The sequence below is a fragment of the Nasonia vitripennis genome (genome assembly GCF_009193385.2).
Source record: "Nasonia vitripennis strain AsymCx chromosome 1 unlocalized genomic scaffold, Nvit_psr_1.1 chr1_random0012, whole genome shotgun sequence".
Classification (NCBI taxonomy): Eukaryota; Metazoa; Arthropoda; class Insecta; order Hymenoptera; family Pteromalidae; genus Nasonia; species Nasonia vitripennis.
Genome location: NW_022279600.1, coordinates 574,808 through 602,637, shown reverse-complemented (window position 1 = coordinate 602,637; position 27,830 = coordinate 574,808). Strand labels below are relative to the sequence as shown.

The window sequence follows — 27,830 nt, the reverse complement described above, 5'->3', positions numbered from 1 at the left end:
GCGGTACGTCAAACCTCTCGATGAATTCTTAACGAAATGCGCTCAAAATTTCAGCATCACTATTCAATTGAGATAAAGAGTAGGTAACTTAAATTTTAAGAAAAATTTTGATACGGTTGACTACCATATATTACTGCGGACAAATTGTATTGTATTAGGATTAGACGCCAGACGTTAGATCTCCTTGCAAGCTATCTAAACAATATAAGCCAAAAATGTAAATATAAAAAGAAGGAGAGCGAATTCTTATTAGTAAACACAGGTGTCCCACAGGGTACTATCCTAGGACTACTGCTATTTATCCTGTACACAAATGATATTTTAAGGAAGATCCATCATGAGGCCATTATGGTACACGCTGACCATACGGCAATAGTAACAACGGGGGAAAATTGGGAACACACCCGATACAACATGAACAATTACTTAGGTGTAATATCTAAGTTGTTAGCACTTAATAAATTATCATTGAATGTTGATGAAACAGTATGTATAACTTATAGCAGCTACGTTAATAGTATATCAGCGCAAACAAATATCAAAATAAGAGACAAAACAATCATCCGAGTCGAAATCGTTAAATATTTAGGGATTGTCATTGATTAAAATTATAAATAGAACAAACATTCGACAAATATTTTTTCAAATTCTCAAAAACGGTTTTTGAAGTAGATAACCAACACAAACGTTAGATAGCGAGAGCAAAGCACGAGCGTCATCGGTCGTGCCTTAAATGCCAAACGCGATGCGTTTTGCGTGCTCAGCGTCGCGAAGTGATTTAAAGGTGCAAGCCACTGCGGCCATCAGGCCGCAAGTGGCGCGCTAGTTATTTTGTAAAAATTTAGTGAATAAGTATTGTTTTTTATATGTATTTATATTTCCTTGTATATCCTGCGATCAGGTAACACTGTTTACCTTTGCGGGTTATTCGGTATACTCTGTAAATATGACTGGTCCAATAAATAAATACATGAATAAATAAAAGTGTTTTTATTGCTGATTTTATGTTTAGCCATAAGTGAAGGAAAATAGTCCATTCTGTACATGCGTGGTTGCCATCTCTCACTTGCACTTGCGACAGAACGCTAACAAAAAAAACTGCGGCCAACTTCATTAACAGTATGCTTTCTCCAAGAGATGTGATGAATAAAAGAATCGTTTTTCTTTAATAAAATGATGTCCTTTTTAAAACCTTATATTTTTACAATTTTTACCAGCTCCAAACAATTAATGAAAAGTTCTATTTTATTAATAAATAATATGTAACGAGGTGCGAAATCGGGTAGATTCGCGCATCGTTGAAACGCGACGTTGCGCCAGTGCGAGGCAAGATTTGGGGCCTTGCCTACAAGTCGCGGTCCGTCGGACAGACAGATAGCTTCCGGCCATAATAGCGAATGCGTCAGCTAACGTGTGTGAGACCAAATCGAGCGATGACCAATTGCGTGCGAGAGAGTGAGAGTGTGTGTGATCACGAAAAGAAGACGTCCCTATCAACTTCTGCTTCCATAGGGAAGGACGACCTGGCCTGTCGAGCAGCGACTGGACGAGAGGACGTCGGCTCCTGGGAGTGAGCCAGAAACACCAGCGGCGTAGAGTTTGTGTGAGTGTGTGGTATGCGCCTACCGAGAACGGCGACTGCGAGTAAGTATGGCTGAGCCCTTTTTCTGTATCGCGTCAGCAGTAGCAGCAGCTACAGCTTTGCGTCTCGGTGCAGCGGCACCAAGTAACGGCTTTTTCGTTCGCGCACGCAAGCTTCGCGAGATACTCTCTACGCCGAGTCGACATTGAGGTAACTCGGCGCACATTTGTATAGAAACAATATTGGCCGCACAATACATTATTTTGTTATTTTATTTTAATCGGGACTAGATTCATTTTCCCGACTTGTTCTCTCCCGTTCCCTACGTCCTCACCGCGAATACCACCGCCACCACGGTCGTTGCAACAACCCAAAACTGAGAAGCCGGCACCGCACAGTAGAGTGCGGAGAGATAGCACACGTGCGAACACGACGTTCACGAAGCAGCTCTCGCAACGAGCTGCGTTGCAACGCGGGTTAATCACAGGCGTCGAGAGAGTTCTCCGCCGCACCGAGGGATTGTCATCTGGCCGGATATTGCCGTGTTTTCCCCAGAAAACAAGCCCCGTTACAAACAGTAAAGCGACGAGGGTGATTTGACCCGATATCCCCGAGATCTCACGGCGCGTGCTTTACCACTGAGCTAACGCACTCATGTACACTTGGCTGTAAGGTATTTTTGCAGATTAGAAATGGCGCAAGCTCATTAATTAGTTCTTGTGAATCGAGAGCTTTGATTAGAGCGTTTCAAATAATTACGAATAGGTTACAGTTCCTACGTAACTAACAATAATTAACGAAAACAACTGTTTTTTAATTTTTAATGTTTAAAAGAAATTTTAAAAAACACGTTATTTTTGTCAATTAACCCAAAAATCTGATCAGTTCTTTATTAGGGTATACTTGATGAATCTGTAAAGTATCAGCGAAAAATACAAATGCGTTCGGGGGTTCATGGTAACCATTTTTGGTCACACACGCACATACATACATACATACAGACATACATTTTTCAAAAATCACTTTTTCTGACTTAGGAACCTCGAAAACATCGAAATCCATCAAAATCTTTGATATCGAAATTTACACTATCACAAAGCTTTCTCTTGGAGAAAGCAACAATTGATGAATTTAAGATTTTGCTTAAATTTTTACTCATCCGCTCTTTATCTTGATTAGATAAAACACGACCATTAAAAATCTTACGTTTTTAGTATCAGACGATAACATTTTTATCTTAGAGACTGCCAAGATGCCAAACCTGTGGAATCCTTTGGCACAGACGTGATTCATAGATGATTTTTAAACTTTCTCGTGACCCCAAAGTTATAGGAAACAAAAATTAAAAATACAGTATTTATTTGTTAAGAGTTTAAATCAATAATAAACTATAAAGATCACATTCAACTTATTTTATGCTATGAATAATAATATTTAAGAGAGTTTAAATTAATAAAAAACTAAAAAGATCACGTTCAACGTATTTAATGCTATATATGTATAATAATATTTGTCAATTGTAACAATGATCGTCACAACTTTCCTCGTATAGTATTATGTAACGTATGTTTCACATCTGCCGTGCGTCTAGACCCATACAGAGCCCAATATTTCGGCAATATTGCCTAAAGGTTGCATCGGCAGGTTTAGCAGATTTGAAAATATGGTAGGAAGATTATAAAATCTTCTGGATATTGTCCAGCAATATTTCTGTATGTCCAAAGTGGTAATGTCCGTTTTTATATTGCATTATCAAAAAACAATATGTATATTACGGCACTATCATCCGGATGTTACCTCCCGAACCGGGCAAGAGAACACGTGAAAACGCTTATATAATTTTTTTCATTTAATGTTTTTTTACCTTTATTTTACAATATTGCAAGTAATCTTTGAGTAATATAACTGCAATATTGTTATTGTTTTTTCGAAATGCAATCCGAAAACGGACATTACCCTTTGCAGCAATATTGCTGGACAGTATCCAGAATATTCGATCACCTGCCTGCAATATTTTTAAATCTGACGAATCTGCCGATGTAATCTTCAGAAAATATTGCCGAAAGATTGGGTGCTATATGGGGAGGCAGCTGAAGTTTTGTTTTATAAAGGACTGTTATCCCATTTATGTAACTTGAAAAAAACTTTTTGCATCCTAGCCCCTGTAGCACTCAGTATTTACTGAATATTGTCTTAAGGTTGCATCTCAAGATTCTCCAGATTTGACAATACTGCTGATGGGCAGAATAATAATATTTCTGCAAGCATTAGGCAATATATTAAATCTAACTAAAATGTCCGTTTTTAGATGGCAAGGTTAAACTTATGACCATTTCAAAATCCAATCGTCTCGAAACATTATCTTAAAATTGCAGTACCAGATTTTGCAATACTACAATTGGCCACAATAATACTGCAAGTATCAAGAGACGTTGCTACCAGATTGTACAAAATTTAATAAACATTGTAAAATTATTTAAATATTTTCGCATTATTATAAAAACATTTTATATTAATGCGCAAATGTTTCAATATTATAACAATGCTACTAAAATACTGTACAATCAGGTAAAAATGTTCCCTAATAGTTGCAGCATCATTATTGTGGCTAGGTGCAGTATTGCGATATCAGGTAATGCCCCATATGACCTCAATCTTTCAACAATATTGCCTGAATGTTGCGTTTACAAATTCGCTGGATTCAATAATATTTTTAGAAGATTATATAACCTTGCTGAGCGTTTGGAGCAATATTGCTGTAAACAGTTATGTCCGTTTTACCCTTATCAATGTTTGTCCTGCCTGGGCTGGTCTGTCCACAACATCCAATCTTTTTAGAACATTGTATCAAGGTTGCATTACTAGATTCCGCAATATTGCACAAGGGCACAAAAATGTTGCTTGGACTATTGGACAATATTTCTACCAGATTAAACAATATTTTATAAGTATTAAAAATTTTTGTATTGATATAAAAAAAATTGTTATTAATGAAAACTTATTTCAAATATTATGATAATATTGATTGAATATTTTACTATCTGGTAGAAATGTTGTCTAATAGTCACAGCAACATTATTATACCCGTGCAATACAAGGTTGCAATACCAAATCTGGTATTGCAACCTTGAGGCAATGTTCTGAAAATATTGGGTGCTGCAGGGGTTGTGATGTTCACCTTGCAATGTAAAAGCGGACATTTCGGTGTTTAGCAATATTGCCTGATGATTGCAGTAATATTATTTGGCTCATTAGCAATATTGTCGAATCTGACTAAAATGCAAGCCTAATGCAATATTCAGTAAATATTGAGTGCTATTGAGAAGGGAGTCCGGAAATCTTGGAGTTTTAGCGATTCCACTCAAGGCAGTCTAAAGTTTCCATTATTGCAAACAATCTTTCCTTACCACCGTTATGTTTCTTAGCAAATTATTACGTTAGCGTAGTGATAGAAGGCTTACATGCAAAAATAGGCGCATCAAACTGCCAAAGTTGGAGTCTACAATACTCTGAGAATCTTGGAGACTTAACTACGCGGTTTTAACTCTACATGATATTATTTAGGCACGGCTGCGGTACGAAAGTGCTTTATAGATTTGTAAGCGAAAAATGTGTGAGATGCGATATCTCATGCAATTTTCGACCAATCAAGCTGAAATTTTAGGAGGAGTCTCCTCTTGCACAAACTAAAAAACTATTTTTTTTAACCCGATCCTCAACGTTATTTAAAAATAAAGACACATTTTGTTCAATTTTTACGTGTATTTTTAAGTTAAAATTTTGGTGTTACATGATTATCTCTGAAAGGCTTTAATCGATCGGGCTAAAAGTTGTGTTCGAACTCCTTTTATCTCTAAAACCTTGTGATTTAATTTTAAGCTTAATTCCGCACTTTATTATACGCAAAACAAGGTCATATCCAAAAATAGCTAAAAACGCTGGTTTTTGGCTGTAACACGAAGTATAAGCATTCTATAAAAAAAAGTTAGGTAGAAAATTTGTAGATAAGTTAGATAGCAAACGCGCAGCGTAAGCGTTGGTGGGCATGGCGATCGCGAAGCGCGAGCATTAGCAGTCGTGCCTTGCATCGTAATGCGATGCAAGGCGGCAAGTCACCACTGACGTAAACCCGCGCGTGACACGCTAGTTTTGTAAGCTGAAGTTTCTAGATAGATAGTATATATTACTTTCAGAATCCTCAGTATCCTAAAAGTTTTTTCAATAAAGATATAAAGAAATAATAGGTGCTGTAAATAATATGTATATATAAAATGTGTAAAATATATTACAATATTTTTATTTCAAATCAATGATCATATCAATTAAATTAGTGATGATTGTGAGAAAAATATATAAAACAAAAAGACAAAGTTCATGTAAATATGTAAAATATTGTACGGTTTTGTAGGTACCACTGCAACTTTTCGGGCATATGGGTTGATTTGTTTAATAGTGCTGGCAGTATTTATATTTATAAATTTTTATCGCAAAGACACTGGCTTTGTATCAGATTTGCCTCAAACAGAAGACCCTCATCAAGTTGCAGAAGTCACACATTTAGCTCCTCATGGAGTCCCAAGCAATGCTATTCCTAGAGCACTGAGTTCAAATCGTCTTAACGAACTTACTAGTCAAGATCTAAATTATGGAGCTACTCATCAAACTAGTGGTGGTAATTTAAACGTTCCCGGAGGAAACGGAGGTAAATAATAGCATAAAAGCATTTTAATTTTTTTTTTTAAATTACGCAAACAAATTATGGATCCACGTTTTAAGAAGTCCATTATTCTACAGTGCTTATATACTACTCTAGGGCAATTACTGCACGATGCAACAATGGATTGTTTAAGGCATGGATATTCGTAAGAACGAATATAGCAAAAAGTGCCATAATAATACATTTTTTTAAGGTGGGGTTCTGGTGAATTTTCTAAATTTTTTACATCATAGTCCCATTTTCTGAAACTTTGTACTCATATTCGCTACAAAAAAAGAGAAAAATTGTAAATTTTGAGCCATTTGTATAGTATATTTCTCAAATTATTGCAAATAAATAGTTAAAAATTAGGCTTACTTGCAAAAGTCTCTTGCACACTCCTTTTCAACTAAAATCAAAATTCTTACGGCCAATGTTTGCATTTATTTAAAATTAAAATTTCATAGTGACCCGATTTTAAAAAAGACAATTAATAAAATTTGGTACGTGAAAAATCAGTTATTGGGCAAAAAATTCTACTAATTTTTAATACAAAAACTGATTTTTTACATACCAAATTTTATTAATTGTCTTTTTTAAAAATCGGGTCACTATGAAATTTTATTTTTGAATAAATGCAAATGTTGGCCTTTTGGTTTTAGTTGAAAATTTGATAGAAGAGTTGATAGAAGGGAGTGCCATGATCTCAACAAGAATTCAATTCTAAATCTCTTTGTCTGACAACTGTTTTATCTTGACTTAGCATATAACATAAAATCTCATTAATGCAAGTGTGTAAATACGCTGTGCACGCGAATTTAATCAGATGTACCTTTATATAGATAGAAATGAATTAAATATCTAAGGTATCATAATAAAGCGTAAGGCTAAACTTTATTTAGTGTAAGATATGTACATGAGAGTAGAGAACCACTACTTAGCTTGACTGTTCGAATATAACTAATTTAAACTAAATATTACGCAAATTTTTAGAATATCAGCCTTCTGGTTGAGGGCAGATGCATTACATGGCCTGCGCATGCGTACAATGGAGTGGTGATCTAAAGATAGAAAATGATAGAATAGAATAGAATCACAGTTTATTTTCAAGTTACTCACATGCATACAATAGTTTATGTTGTGGTTAACACGAGAAATCAAGCATTTAAGGGAATATAGAAGTGTAAATAGTAAGTTAAACTATAATGATCAATAACTCGCGCATTCCGAAATTCAAAAATCTGTCGAGCCAAACACCTCGAAAACAATCGAGAAACGCAAATACAGACACGAGATTATACATATATAAATATCTTTCTATATTAAATAGTTATTTTGGCAATACTCTTTCCCACCACCATCCCACTATGTCACCCCCCCCCCCCCCCCTATCAAATAACGTAAAATTCGTTTGTTTTCACGTAATTTTGGAAATCTTGAAAACCAACCGCAATAAATCCCTACTCATACAATGTATACTAGCACAGTAGCACATTTCAACAAAATCAGAAAATAATACACTGCACATGGACCACTCATACATGGGCTTTAACAAATGTATCCCATGACTCCTCCCTACGATAAGCGTTGATAATCTCATCGAGGAGTCTTTCTATCTCTCTCTTTCTTTTTCCTAAGAGAGCTTTGATTAACGAGCATTAATGCAAGCAATAGGCGAGTGTACGTTATTGTTCACGCCTGGTCGCTCACCCGCAAGTAGAGGAATACGGCAATTAGCACCGTCGCGACTGCCTCCCGAATGTGTCCTGTACGTATGTACAGCAGGAGCTTTTGAGTTCGTAAATTATAACTTTACGTCCCCAATAATTCTGCTGTTTCTCATAATTATTTTATTGCTGATGAAAAAATAATGAGACCGTCAAAAACTTCAAATACTCAAAGGTTAAACTACATGGACGTCGTGTCCGAAAAAGAACGACTGAGAAAGGTTACAACATTGGTACTTTGAAAGATATTTCTGACGTCCACGAATTGGGTATCCGATTGTCAAAAGTTAAAACGTCATTACCATACGACTGGGATGGTAACAGGAGAAAATTGACGACCACGCTAATACCAGCTGTAAAGAGCAAGGATAATAAGGATGCCTGGACCGTATTATGATACGATACGGAATTCTTCATAATTTTTAAAAAAGCAAAATTATACTTTGATGGCACTTACAACGCATCAGATTTTTCCTATGGTTTACTGCTTGAACAAGAATAATTTTTCGGAGGGTGCATTTACTGCTCAAGCAAAGCGAGAATAGTAATCACCGCACGGAAAAATGTACTTTTGCCCTGCAAAACTATTTTTCTGACAAAATATGCTTCTTTGGCCCCTTATAATATTACCCAAAATACTTATTTTTTCTAGAAGGTTCCTATTCCATGGGCGATGATGAATAATAAACTCACTGGATCATATAACAACCTCTTCAACCACCTGAGAGAAAAGCTTGCAGAGTTGGATCCATCCATTATTACAACAGATTGTAAGTTGACCATGCGCAAACTCATTCAAAAAAAGTTCCAAACTGCTAGGATGCTACTTTCACTATGCCCAAGTGAGTGATAGTATATTTCGATACAAGTGTGCAAAAGTTGATTCTACACGATCGTAGAATTAACTTTAGCTCACATGTATCTTAAAGTTATTTTTTTATATAGGGGGCGAAAATGCGATTGAACGCACGCGAAGCGTGCGTAAAAGTGCATTCGACGCACGCTGTATCGAAAAATAATTTTTTTGTGTATTTTACATTTTTTACAAACTATTTCAGGCTATCTATAAAAACGCAAGAAAGTATAAATTGATAAAAAAGAAAAAAAACAAAAACAATGCTCCCCAAATCATGAAGCTTGTAAAGCAATTTATTCATCGGTTCTGCTTCCACCTGATAAATAGTAATTACGTGCCTAGGGAGGAAAAAACTTGGACAGTCCATATCTCGTGTAAATTGTCACCCGAGTCGAAGGCGAGGGTGGCAAACACGAGGTATGGGCTGTTCATTTTTCCTCCCGTGATGCGTATACTATTTTTCTTCACACCGCACCGAAAATGCACATTCCTCTCCAGGCGCCCGGGAGAGAATGTCGTACTTTCGGTGCAGGTGTGGAGAAAATAATTGAGAACTTCACATTGATTGAGAACGAATGCAAAGCAAACTTTTTGAACAACAGCAAAATCTCGAAATTCATAGAATATTATATGAATAAAAAGCTACCTTGGACTCAAAATTTCAGTGTTTATAGAAAGACAAATAGAACAAACAATGTTGTTGAATCATATCATCGCATTGTGAATGCAATGATGCGTAAAAGTCTTGGGCTTAACAAATTTTTTGGTAATGTATATATTCCAATACCTATCTTAAATTTTATCATATATTCTGTTTCGCATAACTAATATTATTTTTAAAATGCTGTTATAGTGGAACTTCTAAATATTCCAAGGATAATGAATTGACTGAAAAAATCATATATAGAAATAGTAAAATCAAATTTAATGCGTTAAGCAAATCTTGGAAGCTTGGAACTAACTGGAAAAGCAATTCATGGAACAGTGACAAATATTCAAATGAGCTCTCATATGTTTTCGAGCAGGAGATGTTAGACACTACCCCAGGAAGTGATGATAAATGAATGTTTTAACTTAGCGCATTTTAAACTGTTTCCTTTTCGATACAGTGTGCGTAAAATGCACTTTTCATGCACCCTGGCTTCGCTTGAGCGACAAACCTCACGCTCACGTAGAATCTAGACTTGCGCACTCTTGTCGAAATATACTAATTAGCTTGATTTTATTTGCCCTTTGTTCCTCCCATAATGCACAGTTTACTTTCTTTATCTGTACTTTCTCTATGGCTGTTTTAAAATGTATGTTTTTTCTACTTCACTATAAAATAACTTCGCATAATAGAATGATCTTAACAAAGGTATGTAATAATGAATTGCAATTGGAAATCAGCTCTAGTTGCAGTAAATATGTAACCCAGTATCTTAGGTTTGACAAAGTTACAGATTATGACAATGATAACATCGTAGATGAAGATTCTAATTTTGACAAAGTTATCGGTCATCACAATGACAATCGTATGGACGAAAATCCGAGCGGAAATCTCAGCTTTGGGCATTATAAGTTATGAACGTGACAATTGCGATGAAACTCTGCTTAGCAGTCTCCAAAATATATATTATTTCAGTAGCGGAGATTTTCTGCACTGTACGTTTGCATCATCTATTATTATACAGTAAATAACATTATAATTTCTTACTTCACTTATCGACTTGTTACTGATCTTCATAGATACGTTGTATACTTTTGTATATAGGAAAAAAGAGAATCGTGAAGCTCAGGGGCCTAATCAAACCTCTCAAATGTTGGTTGCTGCTACTCATACAACGAGAATAAACAGCTCCAGCAGCATTATAAAAGATAATTACGTTTCCGTGCGTTAAGATGTACATATGTGTGAAGGTGTATATACACGAGGAGGCCTTCGTATGCGTGGAGGCGTTTGTACGCGTGATAGTATACCTGCCCGCAGCTGCAATCAAATTTCGTATATTTAAATGCAAAAATGTTACGATGAAAACTTACTTTACTATGTAATTTTTACAGGATATCCTAGAACGTGAACATGAAATAGTACATGTATGTGGCTTAAAATAGATTTCCAGAAAAAAGTAGAGCCGTCGCCCGCAGATTATCTTGTGAAAAGTACCACAAAAAAAATTTTCGCATGAAAGCAAAACTTTATGGTAACCCGTCGTCGAAATTCAAAAAGAGCTTTCATTGTGCCAGGCTAATTTTTGTATTTAATGTACTATTATTTCTCGCAACTTCTTCTACGCCTGTGATAATTAGATATAAGTTAAATTAAAACTACTTTACGCCCGATTTAATTCACTGTAAAGTCCAGCAATTTTTCTCGTTAAAATATTCAAATTTTATACTTGTTGCGTAAAAAAAATTGCTATCGTATACTATAATCATATTATGTTAATAGTATAATACGGTTTTTACGTATAATTATATATAATAGAGTTCCTCACTGCAATTTTCCTGTGTTGTAAGAATAAGCTTATTTAGAAAATGCAAAGCTTACGGTCTCCTCTGCAAAAAATTACTATCATAACAGATATTTACACATATAGACATTTATAGCTACCGAACGTGCCTTCTTCTAGACCCCGTCATTGCCTACCTCAAACACTTAGGTACAGCCTAGAATAAATATTTACAAATAGATATGAAAAACTACGGCACGCACTTCGTAGACCTCGTCATCGCCTACCTCAAACACCTAGACAGAGCCCGCAACTAATATTTAAAGCTAGACATAGAATATCGCTAAAAGCGAAACGCTTTGCGGCATAAGGCACTCGTCGATATTTAAAGGTTCGCTGATGAACACACACACACATGCACACACATAGACACACAAATTATGCAGATATTCAAATATTGTTGATAGTAGTAGGGGCTGCGCGACTACTGGGCCAAGCGCGTTCTAGGCCACCAAATACCGACGCATGGTAATTCATATTCGTAGGTCCCTGTTTTACCGATAGAGCATTTCATATCGACGGCGCTTCCAGCGGTGGCACCCTTCATAAACCAGTGTTGTCGACGGTGGTGCCTCCGTTACCGACCCCCCCTCCATAGTTAGGAGTGAGCATCGGTAATTTACTTTATCGACCTGGGATGCGATCGGCTACTACTATTACTACTACTATTATATCGACAGTAATGGATAATTTGGAATAGGATTTGTAGAATTAAAGGTTAAGATTAATAAATAAATACATCAAAATATTCATTTTTATTTTAGTTTATTCAAAAAAGATATGTACATAAAACATTATTTGTAAAGAGATGTATATTATAAAATCTTTCAGAACTTCTTATAACCTTGATGTTCTGGCATAGACTTCGTATTAGTGGAACATTTCTCGAAAGTATTTATCCACCGTTCAATTTTATTAGTAGGAGTAGAACAAGGTTCTCCACGATACGTATTACATTGTTTTTCATCTTGCACTCTTCTAGCGCTTTTATCTATCATGAGAGGTGTGTACGGAATGCTATTTCGTTATATTTTTGAGATCTATCCTGACTGATGGTTTATAATAATACTGATTCGATTGTTTGTTCATACAAGCTTTATATAGTTTTATACAAGTTTCTTAATATCACCGCTTATTGGATTATACTTGATCATGTAAAATTAGACAATACGTTGTAGTATTCGCGGTTATATTACGCTCACATTCAAATTCCATACGTACGTCTACAGCTGCCTGTTTGAGTGACTCGTTTTGTTTTGAGCAGTCGATAACTATGAGTGAAGCATTTGTAATAAATTCTTCTTTACTTAAAAGGATATCTATTACAATTCTATCAGAATAATACGCATTCTGAAAATTAGCATACATATCGTAAAGCATGGCAAACTGATTGTTTAAAATAGCAAGATTCAGATTTCCATACGGATAGCTCTGAGAGTTGAGGAAAAGTTTGACATACTGAGCTATTAATATAGCTTTCGTCAGCATTAAAAACAATACCTATTTCAATGGCTTTTTAAATGTACACGAATTGTAATAATTTCACCTCGTAGATTAATCAAATCACCATCTTGATTTACTATGCGTAGTTGTAGGTGATCAATTACTTTCGCAGATATTGATAAGTAAATTATTTGTGTAGGCACCTCGATTATCTTGTAGCCTGATGGAACTGCTGGGAAAAATTCATGTATTGTATTAACTTTCTGCTGATTTATGCATTCTCCTGTCGTAATGTTACACTCAACTCGTAAAGCGTTCACTTTGAGGATAGCTACTGGTAAATCTGAGTCGTGACTTATATAGGGCTTTAAAAGTCTTGGAGTGAATCCTAGTGAATGACCAATCGAGTCAGTTGGTCGGGAATCTATTTTATAACTACACATAATAACACTTTGCAACGTATTATTATTTGGTTTGATACTAACTTTTATACCTCGAGTATCGAGGATACCTTGTAGAGTTCGATAAATATTCTCAATATCATAACTACCAGTAGGTAGTTTAATTATTACTTGACCAACATAAAATTTATTACAGTTTTCATCGACGTTTGGTATAGAATTAAAAGTTAGCAGCTCAACAAGTCCAAGACTGTATTGCTTATCCGAATCCAGTTTTATTGGAGGAAAATAGTGCGTCTTAAAGATCGAGGAGGTGCCGGAAAGGCTAAGAGTCACTGATTAAACAACCATCTTAAGTAGACTAATTCAAATCGCTCATGTAGATTTCTTTTTATATAGACAAAAAGTATCCTTACGATTAAGCTGATTGCAGAGAAATTTCAGACAGAGATGACCACAGATGAAAGTTAAAAATTCCTGATACCTCTGATAATTGTACTTAACTTGAGATACTTTCCAGTAGTTCTAAATCACCGAAACTATCAAAGTATGTAACTTCAATACTAATTTTTTGATAAGCTACCCAATGCGTGCCAGATTCACCTGCATCATCCAGATTAATGACTGCCGATTCTCTAGCTCGACAACCGTTTGAAGGCAGAGCATTTCGCATAAAAACTCCTCGAAAATTTGGTATATTCATTAAGTTTACATATTTGAGCAGACCGTAGTCGGTAAGTGCACGTTTAGGCAATCTTATTTCATCAAAGTTTTTTTTTCTTCCTTTACACTTTTTGTTCTTCTTCAAAAAGATGTCGAAACCTATACGATGAGGTTGCAGAAACATTTTTTTACTGAGTGCCAACATTAAAATTTTTTCATTATGTCTTTTTTGCTCTTCCATTTGTTTCTTAGCACTTGCTTTATTTATTGCTTTAGCGATTTCCACAGCTACTCCTGCAAGTGAGCCTACTGCACTGTGACCAGCAAAAAGTGGAATAAGTGCTGGAAGAAAGCCACCTACTTTGCTGGGAACAGGCAATATGCGTGAAACATTAATTTTACTTTTTCCACCAACATTCTTCACATGCTCTTATGCCATCTTTAGTGCTGACTTAATCATAGAGCGAGAATCGCTGCCAGAAATGATAGATTTCCCCATTGACTCGATCAAATTTTGCAGTGTAATCTTTTCCTTTGAAATCTTTCTTAAGATTATTAGATCTACGCCTTCCACCTCCCCCTCCTCCTCTTTCAACACCCATACCAAGCTTTGATTTTAACTTTATGGTATTTGCTATAGCGAAAGCTGTCGCTTTTTCTTTCAAACCAGCGTCTCTAGATTTCACTCACTGCCACGCCTTCTCTGCTAAAATTTTATCAGCAGCGTTTCTCTTTTGAATGTTATCAGGATTTTTCGAGTAGGCAATGTTGTGTTTACAAGCACCGTCTAGAGGCTTTATTCCTGAATCACCACGAGCTAAATATTTAGCAAGTTTAGTGCCTGGATCACAGTACTGATAACCAGGCACATGAAGTTTAATGGGTAATTTGTTAATCAATGTATTCACTAAACCTGTACCTTTTTTTGATGCATGATACTAGCTCTTAACAAGCTCATGCGAGACTAACTGAGGGTACTATAAATGCTCATATTTATAATATATCGAGTTATTCGTGATATTAAATTTTAAGAAGCATGATGGATCTTAAGAAGCAGGCAGCAAAGTTGCCAGCGATTAATTTCGATCTTTTGACCCAGCAGCAGCAGAAAAAACAGCACAATCGTCATGGAAAATTGCTACCTAGCAGTATAAGAGCAGTATTTTGTGGCCCGTCTAATTGTGGTACAACGAACGCTCTCTTATCTCTAATTCATCCTAATGGTTTGAGATTTGAAAATATTTACGTATACTTGAAATCTTTGAATCTACCTAAATATAAATTTTTGGAATAACTTGTTGAGCCTCTAAAAGGTATTAAATACTTATCGTTCGGTGAACACGATCTCGTCATATCATCTTATGAAGCTCAACCCAACTCAATTTTTGTCTTTGATGATATTGCCTGTGAGAAGCAGGATAATGTCAAAGCTTTTTACTGCATGGGCAGACATAATAATATTCGATTGTTGCTTAAGGGGCAAACACGAGCATTAGATACAGTATATGGAGTGCGGAAAATGCGTGATAATAAACTAATGATTGGAAATACTCCTATAAGTTTTAACAAAGATAAAATTATCGTTGGTAATAAAGTGTATAAAAATGATCTCGGTCTAGTGGGATTGTTGTTGGAAAAATATCCTGATAACACTTTAATCACGGATAATGAAAAAAAGAATTATGCTAAGATTTTAAAAGACACGAATGCACACAAAAATACTATAATGCGAAAGAAAATATTTGTGAAAATACAAGTCAGAAATATACTGATTTTGTGAGTAAAATTCTCAAGATTAATACAAGTGGTAAGGGGCTTATGTCATATAAGATTGCTCGTAAAAATATCCATACTGAATACCGTTATTGGGATGATCCAAATGAGCTTGTACATAATTTAAGATTACTTATAGCTGAAACACCTGCTGGCAATAATAACCATATCAATGAAATACAATTAATCATTAAGGAGCTTCGTAAAGCTGAAATTATTTTGTAACAATGTTTGGACGTCAACTAGTTCTTGCAAGCACATCTTGAGGACCGCCTGGGATTAGACTAGGATTCAAGCTGATAAGTGATGGAAATTTAAAGCTGATAAATTTAAAAAAGATTTACAGGATGTGGAGAGTCTAGTAAATGATAAAATTATAAATACTGAGGCTGAATTTTCTAGAATAAATAATACGCTAAGAGATTTGCAAGAGAAATTACAAATCTTGGATTCTGGAATAAATAAACTTCTAAATCATGATGAAAGCAGGACTAGTGGAGGAACTTCATAAACCTGCTAGACGTAATTATCCACGTCGTTCTTTTCTCAGCAAAGATATCGATGAAACTTGGCAAGCAGATCTTGTTGAAATGATTCCATATGCCAAGCAAAATTAAGGGTTTAAGTACCTGCTGACAGTTATTGATGTATTCTCAAAGTATGCTCGGACAGCGATCTGTTTGCAAAAATTTGCAAACAGATCGCGGATAAGAATTTTGCAATAAAGATTTCGACAAACTAATGAAAATTTATAAAATTCATCTATACTCCACCTATAGTAATCTTAATGCATCAATTTGTTCACGTTTTAATCGCACTCTAAAAAGCATGATGTGGAAGTTATTTAGTCTGCGTGGTAGCTACAAATGGTTGGATATCTTACAAGATTTAACATTGCAGTATAATAATAGTCGACATCGGACAATAGGAATGAAGCCTGCAGAAGTAGACAAAAGCAAAGTTAATCGTATTCTTAATCAAATTCAAAGGAAAAAGTCAAACAGCCTAAATTTGTTTAAACGAGATAAATTTAAAATTGGAGATAAAGTACCTTTAGTGAGTTTCACCTACGAAGCCCTATATAATAGCTGGAGGATTCTACGCGGAAGAAGTTGTCAAGACTAAATATCCAGATGTCTATTTAATTGAGAAAGTTTTTAAAAAAAGTAGTGATAGAGTTTATGTAAAATGGTTAGGTTTTGACGATACTCACAACAGTTGGATTAATAAAAATGATATGTAAAAAGGACATTAATAAATTATAATTGATGTAAATTGTTCATTTATTTTACATTTCCTTAAATTTTTTCACAAATACTGGCATTATAATTTCGTTTATTTGTAAAATTCTTCTCCTAAAACGTTCTCGATCACTCGCGACCTGCTCCCACTTGCCACATCGAGCTTCATGATGCGCAAATTTCCATGCATACATCAAGTGTATAGTTGGCTCTTCCTTGAATCGTACACGCTGCTATTTGCTGAAATCAGATGTTTCTAAATTGAATTTTATGTGAAACATGTGCGTATGTGTATAATTCGAACTTACCCATTTTGCGATATTTTGTAGTGTCCCTAGGCATGTGTATCAGTAGTATTGTCTTGAAAAAAATCTTTTATCATCGTAAGGGCTGAGAGCAATCTTCCTCTGTCTAATGGTCTCCACCTTGTGAGGTTTGAATTTTATAGCGTACTGCTCTCGACTCTGAATGCATGAATTTCGTAGACAGTCCAAGTAGTCATTAAATTCAATGGTTTTTTTTTTACAACTAAAGCTTTGATACCCTAGATTTTTTTCATACTTTCTTGATTATTAACACGTGTACTGTACATTTTGCTTCTTAATCCAACAAATTCTGTAAGAATCTAACCATTACATTCATCTTTCATAAGTCCTACGACCTTTTTATTAACACGTGGCATATTAAATACATTGTCTGCAGGATAATCTGATATATCTAATTTATGAATATTCTTCTTTATATCTTTATGAAAATCATTACATTTAACAGCATGTATAAAACTATCAGTATCTGTGTATAATAATTTACAATTATCTTTGTACATTTGTCGTATATAATTATAATGAAAATCATACGTCAGTGTCTTGGAGAGATCTAAAGCTACAAGCCCAACATAGATTGGCTTATTCATAAGTATATTAATCTTATTTAACTGTATTGCAACTAGATTCTCATTAAATATGGAACTACTGTGAAAGTTTGGCTATGAAATTTGAGCTTCTACACCATATCTTCCATCGTATTGACTCATTAGTTTGACTGTTACTCGTATTCTAATATTTTCCATGGTCTTGCCAAATACTGCAGTATTCATTAGTTTGAAAAAGTTTTTTTTTTAAATCCATTTTTTGCTACTACTCTCATACTAGTGTTCAAATTAATATATGATTTGAGCCATGGAGACTGTTTAAATTTTACAACTTTATGTATTTTAACGAGTCGAAGACCGTTTAAAAGAGCTTGTTGCAGAGCAGTATAATGAATAACGTAATTTCTTTTAGGTAGAAGTGTAGCTAAAAGTTTTTCTTGCTTAGATCCAGGAGGTTTTGCATGTTCTGGACAGAATGGCAAATCATTATGATCATCACGTATTTCGGGAGGAGAATCTAAATCGACTTATAAAATATAATTATGAGAAGCATCTGATGCGATGGAAAACAATTCAAAACTTTCACAATTTTCAAGCCACTGAAATTCATCATACGGAAGACATTGTGAAAGCCCAAATCCATATAAATTATTTGCATCTAAATAAATCAAGTATTCATTTGCTTTATCTTTATTATACTTTTCAAGCATGTACTTATGATTAGCTACTGCATACCGATTAGAGCACTGACTCAAACCACCTCGAATTCCTTGTTCTATAAAAAGTACCATGTCAATGTCTGTTAGAAGTTTTAATGGTACACCTATATGTTTAAGCATAGCGTTCCAGGAAGAACGCGGAGTAGTGTAATAATGAGCAGGATCTAGATTATAAACATTCGTGCTCTGATCTCGAAAATTTTCGAAAACGTCTGCTAACAGCAAAACATCAGTCTTCATATACAAATCTGAGTACTCGCCAAGTGTTCTAATATTAAATGTACTCCATACATATTGTGCATGCTCATAATCTCGATCCGATATCGATGAGTCATTGAGAATGCTGAAAAAATCCTCTTTTTCAGGCAACTTACACTCTTCTAGTTTTTCTCATATATACTCGTAGGGTAAAACACCTTTTCTTGTTTACAGTTTATTTGTGTCGTACTCAGATCACTAAATTCCTTATTAACAATTGAATAGTCTTGAAGATATGATGCTAACTTTTCAAATGATGTAGACATAAATCTAAATGAATCTAAAAATCTTATCTTAATTTTGCTGTTTTCTACATGCTTTGTAAATGAAATATATTTTTCTTTTGTCAGAGGTAGTAAATCAATCTGTCCTGGAAAATGGTTTGATACATCAGAAATAATAAAGTGTGCATCATAACCACTTAAATTATGAAACACAACTGGAAGTATTTTTTAATCTTGATAGTTGAGATTGCAGGTAGCATGTGCAGATCCTCGATATTTTCCAGTGACATGACAGTAATCACGCACCTTTGTATCATCATTCAACATTTTTTTACAAATATGATATGTTTTTGAATCATAATAATCTGTTAATTCAGTCTGAGATAGAACTGGTATAGGTAAAGGGTTCGCATATAAAGCACTAATTTGTTTTTCTATGTTTCTTAACTGTTCAGCAAACCATCTTGACGTTTCAGGTCCTCTATAAAAGTCATATTTTGATAGTTAATCGTTGTCACTGCATTTCAGATAGTAACCCATACTATAAATTTCATGACTTTGTATTGGTTGTGTGTTTGTTTTTTCATCTTTCTATTTGACTTATTGGTTTTAACAAACACTCACAGTCTGCATAGATTATGAAAGGTAACTTTTCATTGTAGCGATGATTTTTATACATTATCAAACTAATTTCTTCATTAAGAAGTCTCATTCTACATTTATTTAATATTTTGCAATGCTCTTCATGCTTTATTAAGTCATCTTCTTTATACAACAAATTTAAACATCTATCGCAAACATAGTTTCTATTTTCTATTTGTCAAATTATTACTGATTAAACGTGACAGACTTTTACTGTACACATAATGTGATTGAGATAACAACTTATCACTTTTACCACCACCATCCAAATTATCATTTGTGAGTAAAAGAAGACTTATATGATTACTCTTTTTACATGATGTTAAATAGAGAGGTGTAATATTTTGGTTATCTAGACCAAACACATTTATTGATATTGTATCATTTTGCTTTTCAAATCTTGGTATACTTTATAATTTATATATTTTAATTTATATTGAGATTGATATTGTAAAATATTATTATAACATTTGAGATGCAATGCAAATGAGAAAAAAGAAGAGCGATAAAAGAGATCTTTACCATCGGATACAACTATACGAGTGTTGGATGGTAAAACAGAGGTCTAATGCCCAATGTGAGAGTAGTGTGCGTGTGCCTGCTACTTGACCACTGCCAGATGTGTGAGCAATGCGCAAGAAAAAAAGCTAGTGCGCACGTGTGTGTATGCAGTAGAGAGAGAGAGAGAGAGAGAGAGAGAGAGAGAGAGAGAAAGAGAGAGAGAGAGAGAGAGAGAGAGAGGTGTAGTGGAGAGAGAGAGGTGTGTAGGTGTGTGTGTTTGTGTGATTGTGTTTGTAAGAAAAAGTGGAGGAGGATGAGGATTACTCAATTGAATAATACAAATGTTATTATTAACTTTGTTTTATTTTATTATAAAAAAATCTGATTTTATACTTATAATTATAATACTACATAAATACAACAAAAAATACAACTTATTACAAAATTTATCGTATTTTTGAATTCTTATTCGTTTTTTCTTTATTTTGGTTTAAGGCATGAGGAACATTTGAGGCTAATTTTTAAATTTCTCTTAAACATTTTTCTGGATTACTTTCTTCTTTTTTACTTTTTTTACAATTTTTTGGTTTATTTTCAGTTGATTTCCGTTTCTTCTCTTTTTCTGCTGCTGCTGTTGTGTGATTATTAATTGCAAGAATCATTCTCAATGTTTGTTCATTTTTATAAGTTCACTCAATATATTATTATTTTGCTGCTGTAATCTTTTTACCGGCTCTTCTATCTTTTCAATTAATTTTTCAATAACTGATGAACTAATTATCGACCAGGATTGCGTGAATTTTTCATGAGAGAGAGGGAGAGAGAGAGAGAGAGAGAGAGAGAGAGAGAGAGAGAGAGAGAAAGAGAGAGAGAGAGGGAGAGAGAGAGAGAGAAATTTACCATGCTGATATTGATGATGATGATGATAAATTTTTTTTTAAAATCACTTGTATAAACAAAATTTTTTCAACTGTTTCGTGTTTATTTACACATGCATACATAAGTACGCATGATATTACTTTACCGAGAGCTACTATTCGAATGGTACTATCGACTTGCAAGTGTATCCAAAGCATTTGGTTCTCACACATCTGGGTGCAATACTTGTCAAATAAACTAGCTATATCTGTTCGAGGGATAAGAAACTTTTAACTAAAGAAATTTGAGCTTTTAAGTGTTTTAGATGCTTTTACTCAATTCTATTTATTCAGAATACTGATATTTTAAATAATTCGTTTAATTCAATGTAAAATAGTAATATCCATACTACTATTAGTTTATTTTAATGTTGCTGATATAATCTGTGTAGAAGACTTCTTTCAATGTGATAATAAAATAATCCCTGTAGAAAGACAACTAAAATAAATTTCATCAGCACTCTTACTTAAATAAGATGCAAGGGTGGGGATAATTTTTAATTGCGTTTCATTATTTTTAGGTGTGAAAAATGAGGGCTATCGATGAGAGTCAGTGCATCGAAAATTCATCTTTAGTCGCCCGCATGGGGACTATAGGAAACGCATTTAAAAGTACGGGGGAGAGGGGTAGCGAAGAAATGAGAAAGAGAGTAGAAAATTGAGGCGCTATGTAAAAAAATTCGTCTGAGTGGGGACTATGGGAAAAGTATTTAAAAGTACGATGGAGAGAGTAGCAGACCTCGTCCGAAGAATACGCAGTGAAGATGCACCCTGCAGAGCATCTGTGTAGCGTCAAGCTGTATCGGTTGCAGCTCCTGCTCGCTGTAGAGAGTCAGTGTAGAGAAAACACAAGCCTGCAAGCGCCTACGTGGGGACTATGGGGAGCGTATTTAAAAGTACGAGATAGAGGGTAGTGGAAAATTCGAAGATCTAGCTGTTTCGACTGCACTGCGCGGGCTGTAGAGAATCGATGCACCGAAAATACGCTAGAGTGGAAACTATAAGGAACGCATTTAGAAGTACGAGAGAGAGGGTGGTCGAAAAATCCAAGGATCAAGCTGTATCTGCTGCACCGCGCGCGCTATAGAGAATTGGTGCCCTTTGAACGAAAATACGTCTGCAGATACCTGAGTGGGGACTATGGGAAACGCATTTAAACGTATGAGAGAGAGAGGGTAGCTGATTTCGTCCAAAGAAACATAAAAAGAGACGTTGCACGTCGTAAGCGTGAATGAATCGAGCTTGAGAAGCTTTTTTAGTGAAGGGGGTACAAATTTCGAGTATATTTAAGCAGTCCTCTGCTTCGTGTTTGTATACATTTTCGAGTGTACTCAATCAGTATACTGTGCTCTACATTACATTAGTTGAGAAAGCTTGCTGTAGCATTTGTAAGTATATTTGAAATATTTTATATATAAATTTATTCTTAATAATAAGTAATATTTTCATAGATAAAATGGATTTAATTTTTGATACCCAGAGCTCCAAGGGACAAAACGGTGAATTTATAATAAAGAAGTTGGCCTACATTGATTCTAACGAGCCAGCAGCAGTAGCTCAACTAGCAACATTTCAACCACCGTACTCTTGGTAAGACTTGTCGAGCGATGTCCAGTGTGCCAATCTGTGGCTTAAGTATTCTTTCCACGGGTTGCAGTGAAGCGATGGTTAACTTCCATATGACAAGGTAGCTGAAGTTTGCTCCAGCCTCCTCGATTTATCACCGATAAGAAACGTGATTGTTTGGGTTAAATGTGCGCAGAAAAAAGAGTGGCTGCAGCTATATTTCCCGGACGTTAGTAATATAGAAAATCTTGGCTGTCCATACTTAAAGACACCAGGATTTCGAGTTCCGCTGGTGTGTGCACATCACCTTTCTGACTGGAAGGAGAATTGTGCAGTTCAAAACGTTCACGCAATAAACAAGTAGTTTCGTGCAGTACGGCAAGATCTTATCTTCCCTCTGCATTTCTTTGAGGATTATTATTCCTCATCTGATTCTGATACAACAACGTCAACATTGAAAGGATAATTTATTATGTGAGTATAATATATTCTTATAACTAATACATAAATAAATATAATAAGCTTATACATATTGTTTCATTATGTTTACAGGATGAAGTCGCTAAACGCTGTGGCAAAAGCTCCACCATTCCTGCCTATGAAAAAAATTAAGGATTTGGAGATCAACAAGAAGTATAAAATATCCAAACATAAGAAAGTTCAGACAAAATTTGGCGCGAATATGGTGCTGGAGTCAGATGCAAATTTCGACGTTTTCCTACCCACCAAAGTGAATGCCTTCCTTGTTGAAAACAACACTGACGGGGAGAAGTTAAAGCAAGAAATTGATACTAGAGATGTTTATCTCATACATCATGGTTACAACATTATTGAATTCGTTTAACAATTCCTATCCATTGAGTATAATAATGATCTGAAGACTCTTGTTGTGGGAGGCTCGATGCCATCAGTCGCAGATCAGACCCTGGCCCAGCGGTACCAGAAATGATCGATAGACTCGTGGTTAGGGTCTCCTCACTTGAGGAGAGAATAGTAATGCAGGACTCTAAGCTGGAAGAAATGCATAGTAATCTCTCTCTGCTCTCACAAGAAAATAAAATACTCAAAGAAAAAATAGAGGAGCTTACGCCTATATTTTTGTATATAGGTGTGAATGAGTGTGTGCAAGTATGAATGTGATAGATTTTCCGGCGGCTCGATTCCTGCTCTCTCCGTGGCCTATAAAAGGACCCGCACAACCCGTATTAGCTCACTAGCTCCAGCGCAACTTAAGCGCCTAGTCTCTTCTCAAGAGCAACTCATGCCTAGAGAAGATAAACGACTTAGAATTATTTCGAATCGTTTCTATACTTATAAAATTTCGAGTCAGGCACGATATCGTATCTTAAAGCGTATCAGTCCTACACTTGTCATAAAATCAAAGACTTGTCAAACACTTATAAAAATCCGAACTAAAGCAGATAACGTAAATTTAAGCATATTTACTTAAAATCTTATTCGTAAAAATCAAAGCTGATTTATTCATATATTATGTGACACAAATAAATTTCCACTACCTGGTATCCCGGACCTGTCTTATATGATAATAATACACTACTATATATAATTACTTTTCTATTTATGATCTGTTGTCAAAATTCGGACGTAGATCAGTAAATGATTACTGCTCTTCTCTAAAAAATTAAAAATCTCATACGCGCTACGGACCGAGAAGAGTCGTGACCGTTTCATATTTAAAAATTTTATGTTAAAATCAAATTAATAAAAATTAAAAATTTTGCAGTTCATAGCCAGTGTTTTGGTGTTATCATCTGGATTATAAAACCATATTGACCCTCATTATGTGAATTTTATACATTTTATTAATTTAAAACAACTTCGAAAAAATATACTACAGGTTAAAAAATTTTTTATGACTATTACCTGATAATCAGCTGATTATCATTAGCATGTTATCTCATATGAACGCACATTTGTAACTATCAGCTTAAATAAAAATATTAAGCTAATATGACCTGATAATCAGCTGACGTTTTGACACGATTATCAGCAGATTACCAGCTGATCATCAGCTAATAATCAGCTGATTATCATCCCCCTTTTTTAGTAGGGCATTTATTCTTACGTAAACCAAACATTATATATTTATTTTTTGAAGGCTCAGTCTTCTATGTTTTTTCTCTTACTTCCTTTTACATGTTTTCTGACTAAACCTTCCCGTTCCTCTGTCTTCGTGAATCTTGTAATCCTTTTACTTTCTTATCACTCCTTTTTATTAAAAGCACTTGCATCATGCTAATATATCATCGCAGAGCCCGTATCCTATAAGCCTGTGAACGGTTGAGGCTTGTCGTTGTCGACCACTACATTCTCATGTTGTCCACAAATTTTGTGCTACGCTGCCTGTGACTGACAGCAGCAAGTCACTTATATTGCTTTCATCACCATGTATATATACGTATATACATTTAATATTTACATACTACTTAAAATCTTAAATTTTATTTTAATCTATAACAAAATATGGCATCGTAACATATGTCTTTCTGATAGCGGTCTGAAGTACGTTGACGCGCAGCAACAGCTCGTAGCACAGAACAAATTATTTTCACTATATTTTAAATTTCTATTGCTAATATTATAGGCGTGGGTGTGATGAGCCCACACTGTCGAACGCATTCATCTAGAAACACTACGCAAGCACCACAACAACAAAAACACTTCACATTATCTCTTATCTCTCAATCTATCTCTTTCATCACACATTACAAAAATGGGCAAAAATCCTGCTGCCGAGGAGGATGCGGGAGCGATGACAACTGCCCCGAAAGGGGGTGTGTAGAATGATTCGTCACCTGGTCTTACGCGGTAACGATGCCAGCGAAGGCGCGCTGCCTTGCAGGGGGGCGTTAGGATGCGAGAATGAAACCGTAGTGTGTCTGACGACGAATTGACACAGTCCTCGTCAAAGTCGGAAAGCTCTCATACTTAGTTCTAGAGAGGTATGGGGGTTATCACCTCTAGAACGGTGGACTCACCTGCGATCGGAACAGGATCCGAAGCGCGCGGGTTTAACATAACATCATGGCTCAAAAAAATCAAATCCGAACCAAAAGGGACTTAAGGGTCGGAACTTGGAATGTTCGCAGTCTATACAGAGCAGTTGCGTTTAAAGAACTTGTAAAGGAAGCTGACGTCAAACTAATGTTCTTGACGTAAGGGCTTACAGAGGGGCAGATAGCGACTCGGACCACTTCCTAGTAGTAGCCAAATTAAGAGCTAGACTAGTAGCGAATCAAAAGAGTAAGCGAGCAAACAAGGTAGAAAGCTTCGATATTGAGAAACTACGAGATAGAACAGAGCAAATTAGGTACCAGATAGAAATTAATAACAGGTTTCAGGCACTTGAAGAAGCAAACACATCGCCGGAGGGGAATGACGAACCGAATAGCTTATGGGGGGACATCGAAAAAACGGTAAAAGAGGCCGCGAACAAAGTACTGGGTAAAAAGAAAAAGCCAAAGAGCAAACCATGGTTTGACGAAGAGTGCGAACTCTGGTTTGAAAGGCGCAAAAAGGCTAAATTAGATAGCTTACAAAATAGAAGCGATAGGACCGTAGAAGAGTATTCTAACGTAAGGAAACAGACGAGCGCGATCTACAGAAATAAGAAGCGGGAGTATCAAAAGAATATTATTAGGAGAATAGAAACTAACAGTAAGGAAAATAACCCCCGCGAAATGTACAGAGGGATTAACGCCATCAGAAAGGGTTTTAGGAGTAGAGCGCAATTGATGAAGGACGAAAACGGGGACCTCGTAACAAATGACAACGAATTACTGTCGCTGTGGAAAAATTATTTCGATAAATTATTAAACGTGCACGAAAATAGCAAAGAATTAGGGGACGAAATTCACACTGCTGAACCCCACGTGGAGGAACCGAGCTACCAAGAAGTAGAGGCCGCGATTAAAAAACTAAAAAACAATAAAGCCGCGGGAAATGACTCTATACCAGCTGAATTACTCAAATATGGGGGCGTCGAGCTCACTTTCAAAATCTATAAACTAGTATGTGCCATCTGGAAAAATGAAACAATACCCGAAAATTGGAAGGAATCTATCATTATACCGATTTTTAAAAAGGGGGATAAGACAGACTGCAATAACTATAGGGGTATTTCACTTTTAGCAACGTGCTACAAAGTTCTGTCAAACGTAATACAAGCTAGACTCACTCCATTCGCGGAAGATATAGTAGGAGATTATCAGTGCGGATTTCGGCGCAACAGATCGACGATCGATCAAATGTTTACCATAAGACAGTTGTTAGAGAAAAAGTGGGAATTTTGCGAAACCATACACCAACTATTTATAGATTTTAAAAAAGCGTACGACTCTATTAAGCGAAGCAAAATATATCAAATTCTAGTACTTCTCGGTGTACCGAAAAAACTCGTGAGATTAATTCAAATATGTCTGAACGGAAGCACGGGTAAGGTCCGAGTAGGCGGTAACGTATCAAAACCCTTCATGATACGCGATGGTTTAAAACAAGGGGATGGGCTCTCTACGGTGCTGTTCAACTTAACGTTAGAGTATGCCGTTAGAAAAATGCAGGTTAGCCAGCTGGGCGCAACGCTTAATGGAACAACGCCCATACTAGGCTACGCAGATGATTTGGATATACTGGGGGATTGTAGGGAAACGGTAGCAAGAAACGCGGAAATCCTCATAAAAGCGGTGGAGTATACAGGGTTAGAAGTGAGTGAATCAAAAACAAAGTACATGATTGTGGATAAGCTAGGCATCTGCAGAGGGGAGGAAGATCTCAGAGTTGGGAATTTTACTTTTGAAAAGGTTAGCGAATTCAGGTATCTGGGTACGACCATAAATGATAGAAACGAGATTAATGTCGAAATAAATAAGAGACTCCATTCGGGTAATGCTTGCTTCTACGCAGTGAGTAATTTACTTAAGTCGAGGCTGTTGTCTAAAAACGTTAAAATAAGAATATACAGGACAATAATACTGCCGGTGGTTCTGTACGGGTGCGAAACGTGGGCTCTCACTAAGCAGGCGGACAACCGTTTTAGGGTATTTGAAAATAAAGTCTTGCGAAAAATATACGGGCCGAAGAAAGACGAGGAAACCGGGGAATGGAGGAGACTACACAATGATGAGTTACACAATCTGTACGCGTCACCAAATATTAACAGAATAATAAAATCGCGCAGATTGGGATGGGCAGGGCACGTAGCGAGAATGGGAGACGACCGTACGGCAGCGCGTGTCATG

General features: G+C 35.6%; 1 protein-coding gene across 8 annotated transcripts in view; it reads left to right on the top strand.

The window, feature by feature from the left end:
- The window catches only part of LOC100117424 (major facilitator superfamily domain-containing protein 6), a 380,954-nt gene that overhangs the window by 226,660 nt on the left and 126,464 nt on the right, over positions 1-27,830 (top strand). For 6 of the 8 annotated variants that reach the window (XR_004226442.2, XM_031921504.2, XM_031921503.2 and 3 more), the window contains one exon: positions 5,991-6,284. The exons of 1 other annotated variant lie outside the window; for it this stretch is intronic. Coding sequence is in view for 6 of the 7 variants with exons in the window: in XM_031921504.2 (XP_031777364.1) it covers positions 5,991-6,284 (294 nt within the window). In the remaining variant the exon portion in view is untranslated. Of the gene's footprint in view, positions 1-5,990; positions 6,285-6,376; positions 6,523-27,830 lie in introns of those variants that run through there. One more of the 8 variants, XM_031921505.2, reaches the window with a different exon arrangement.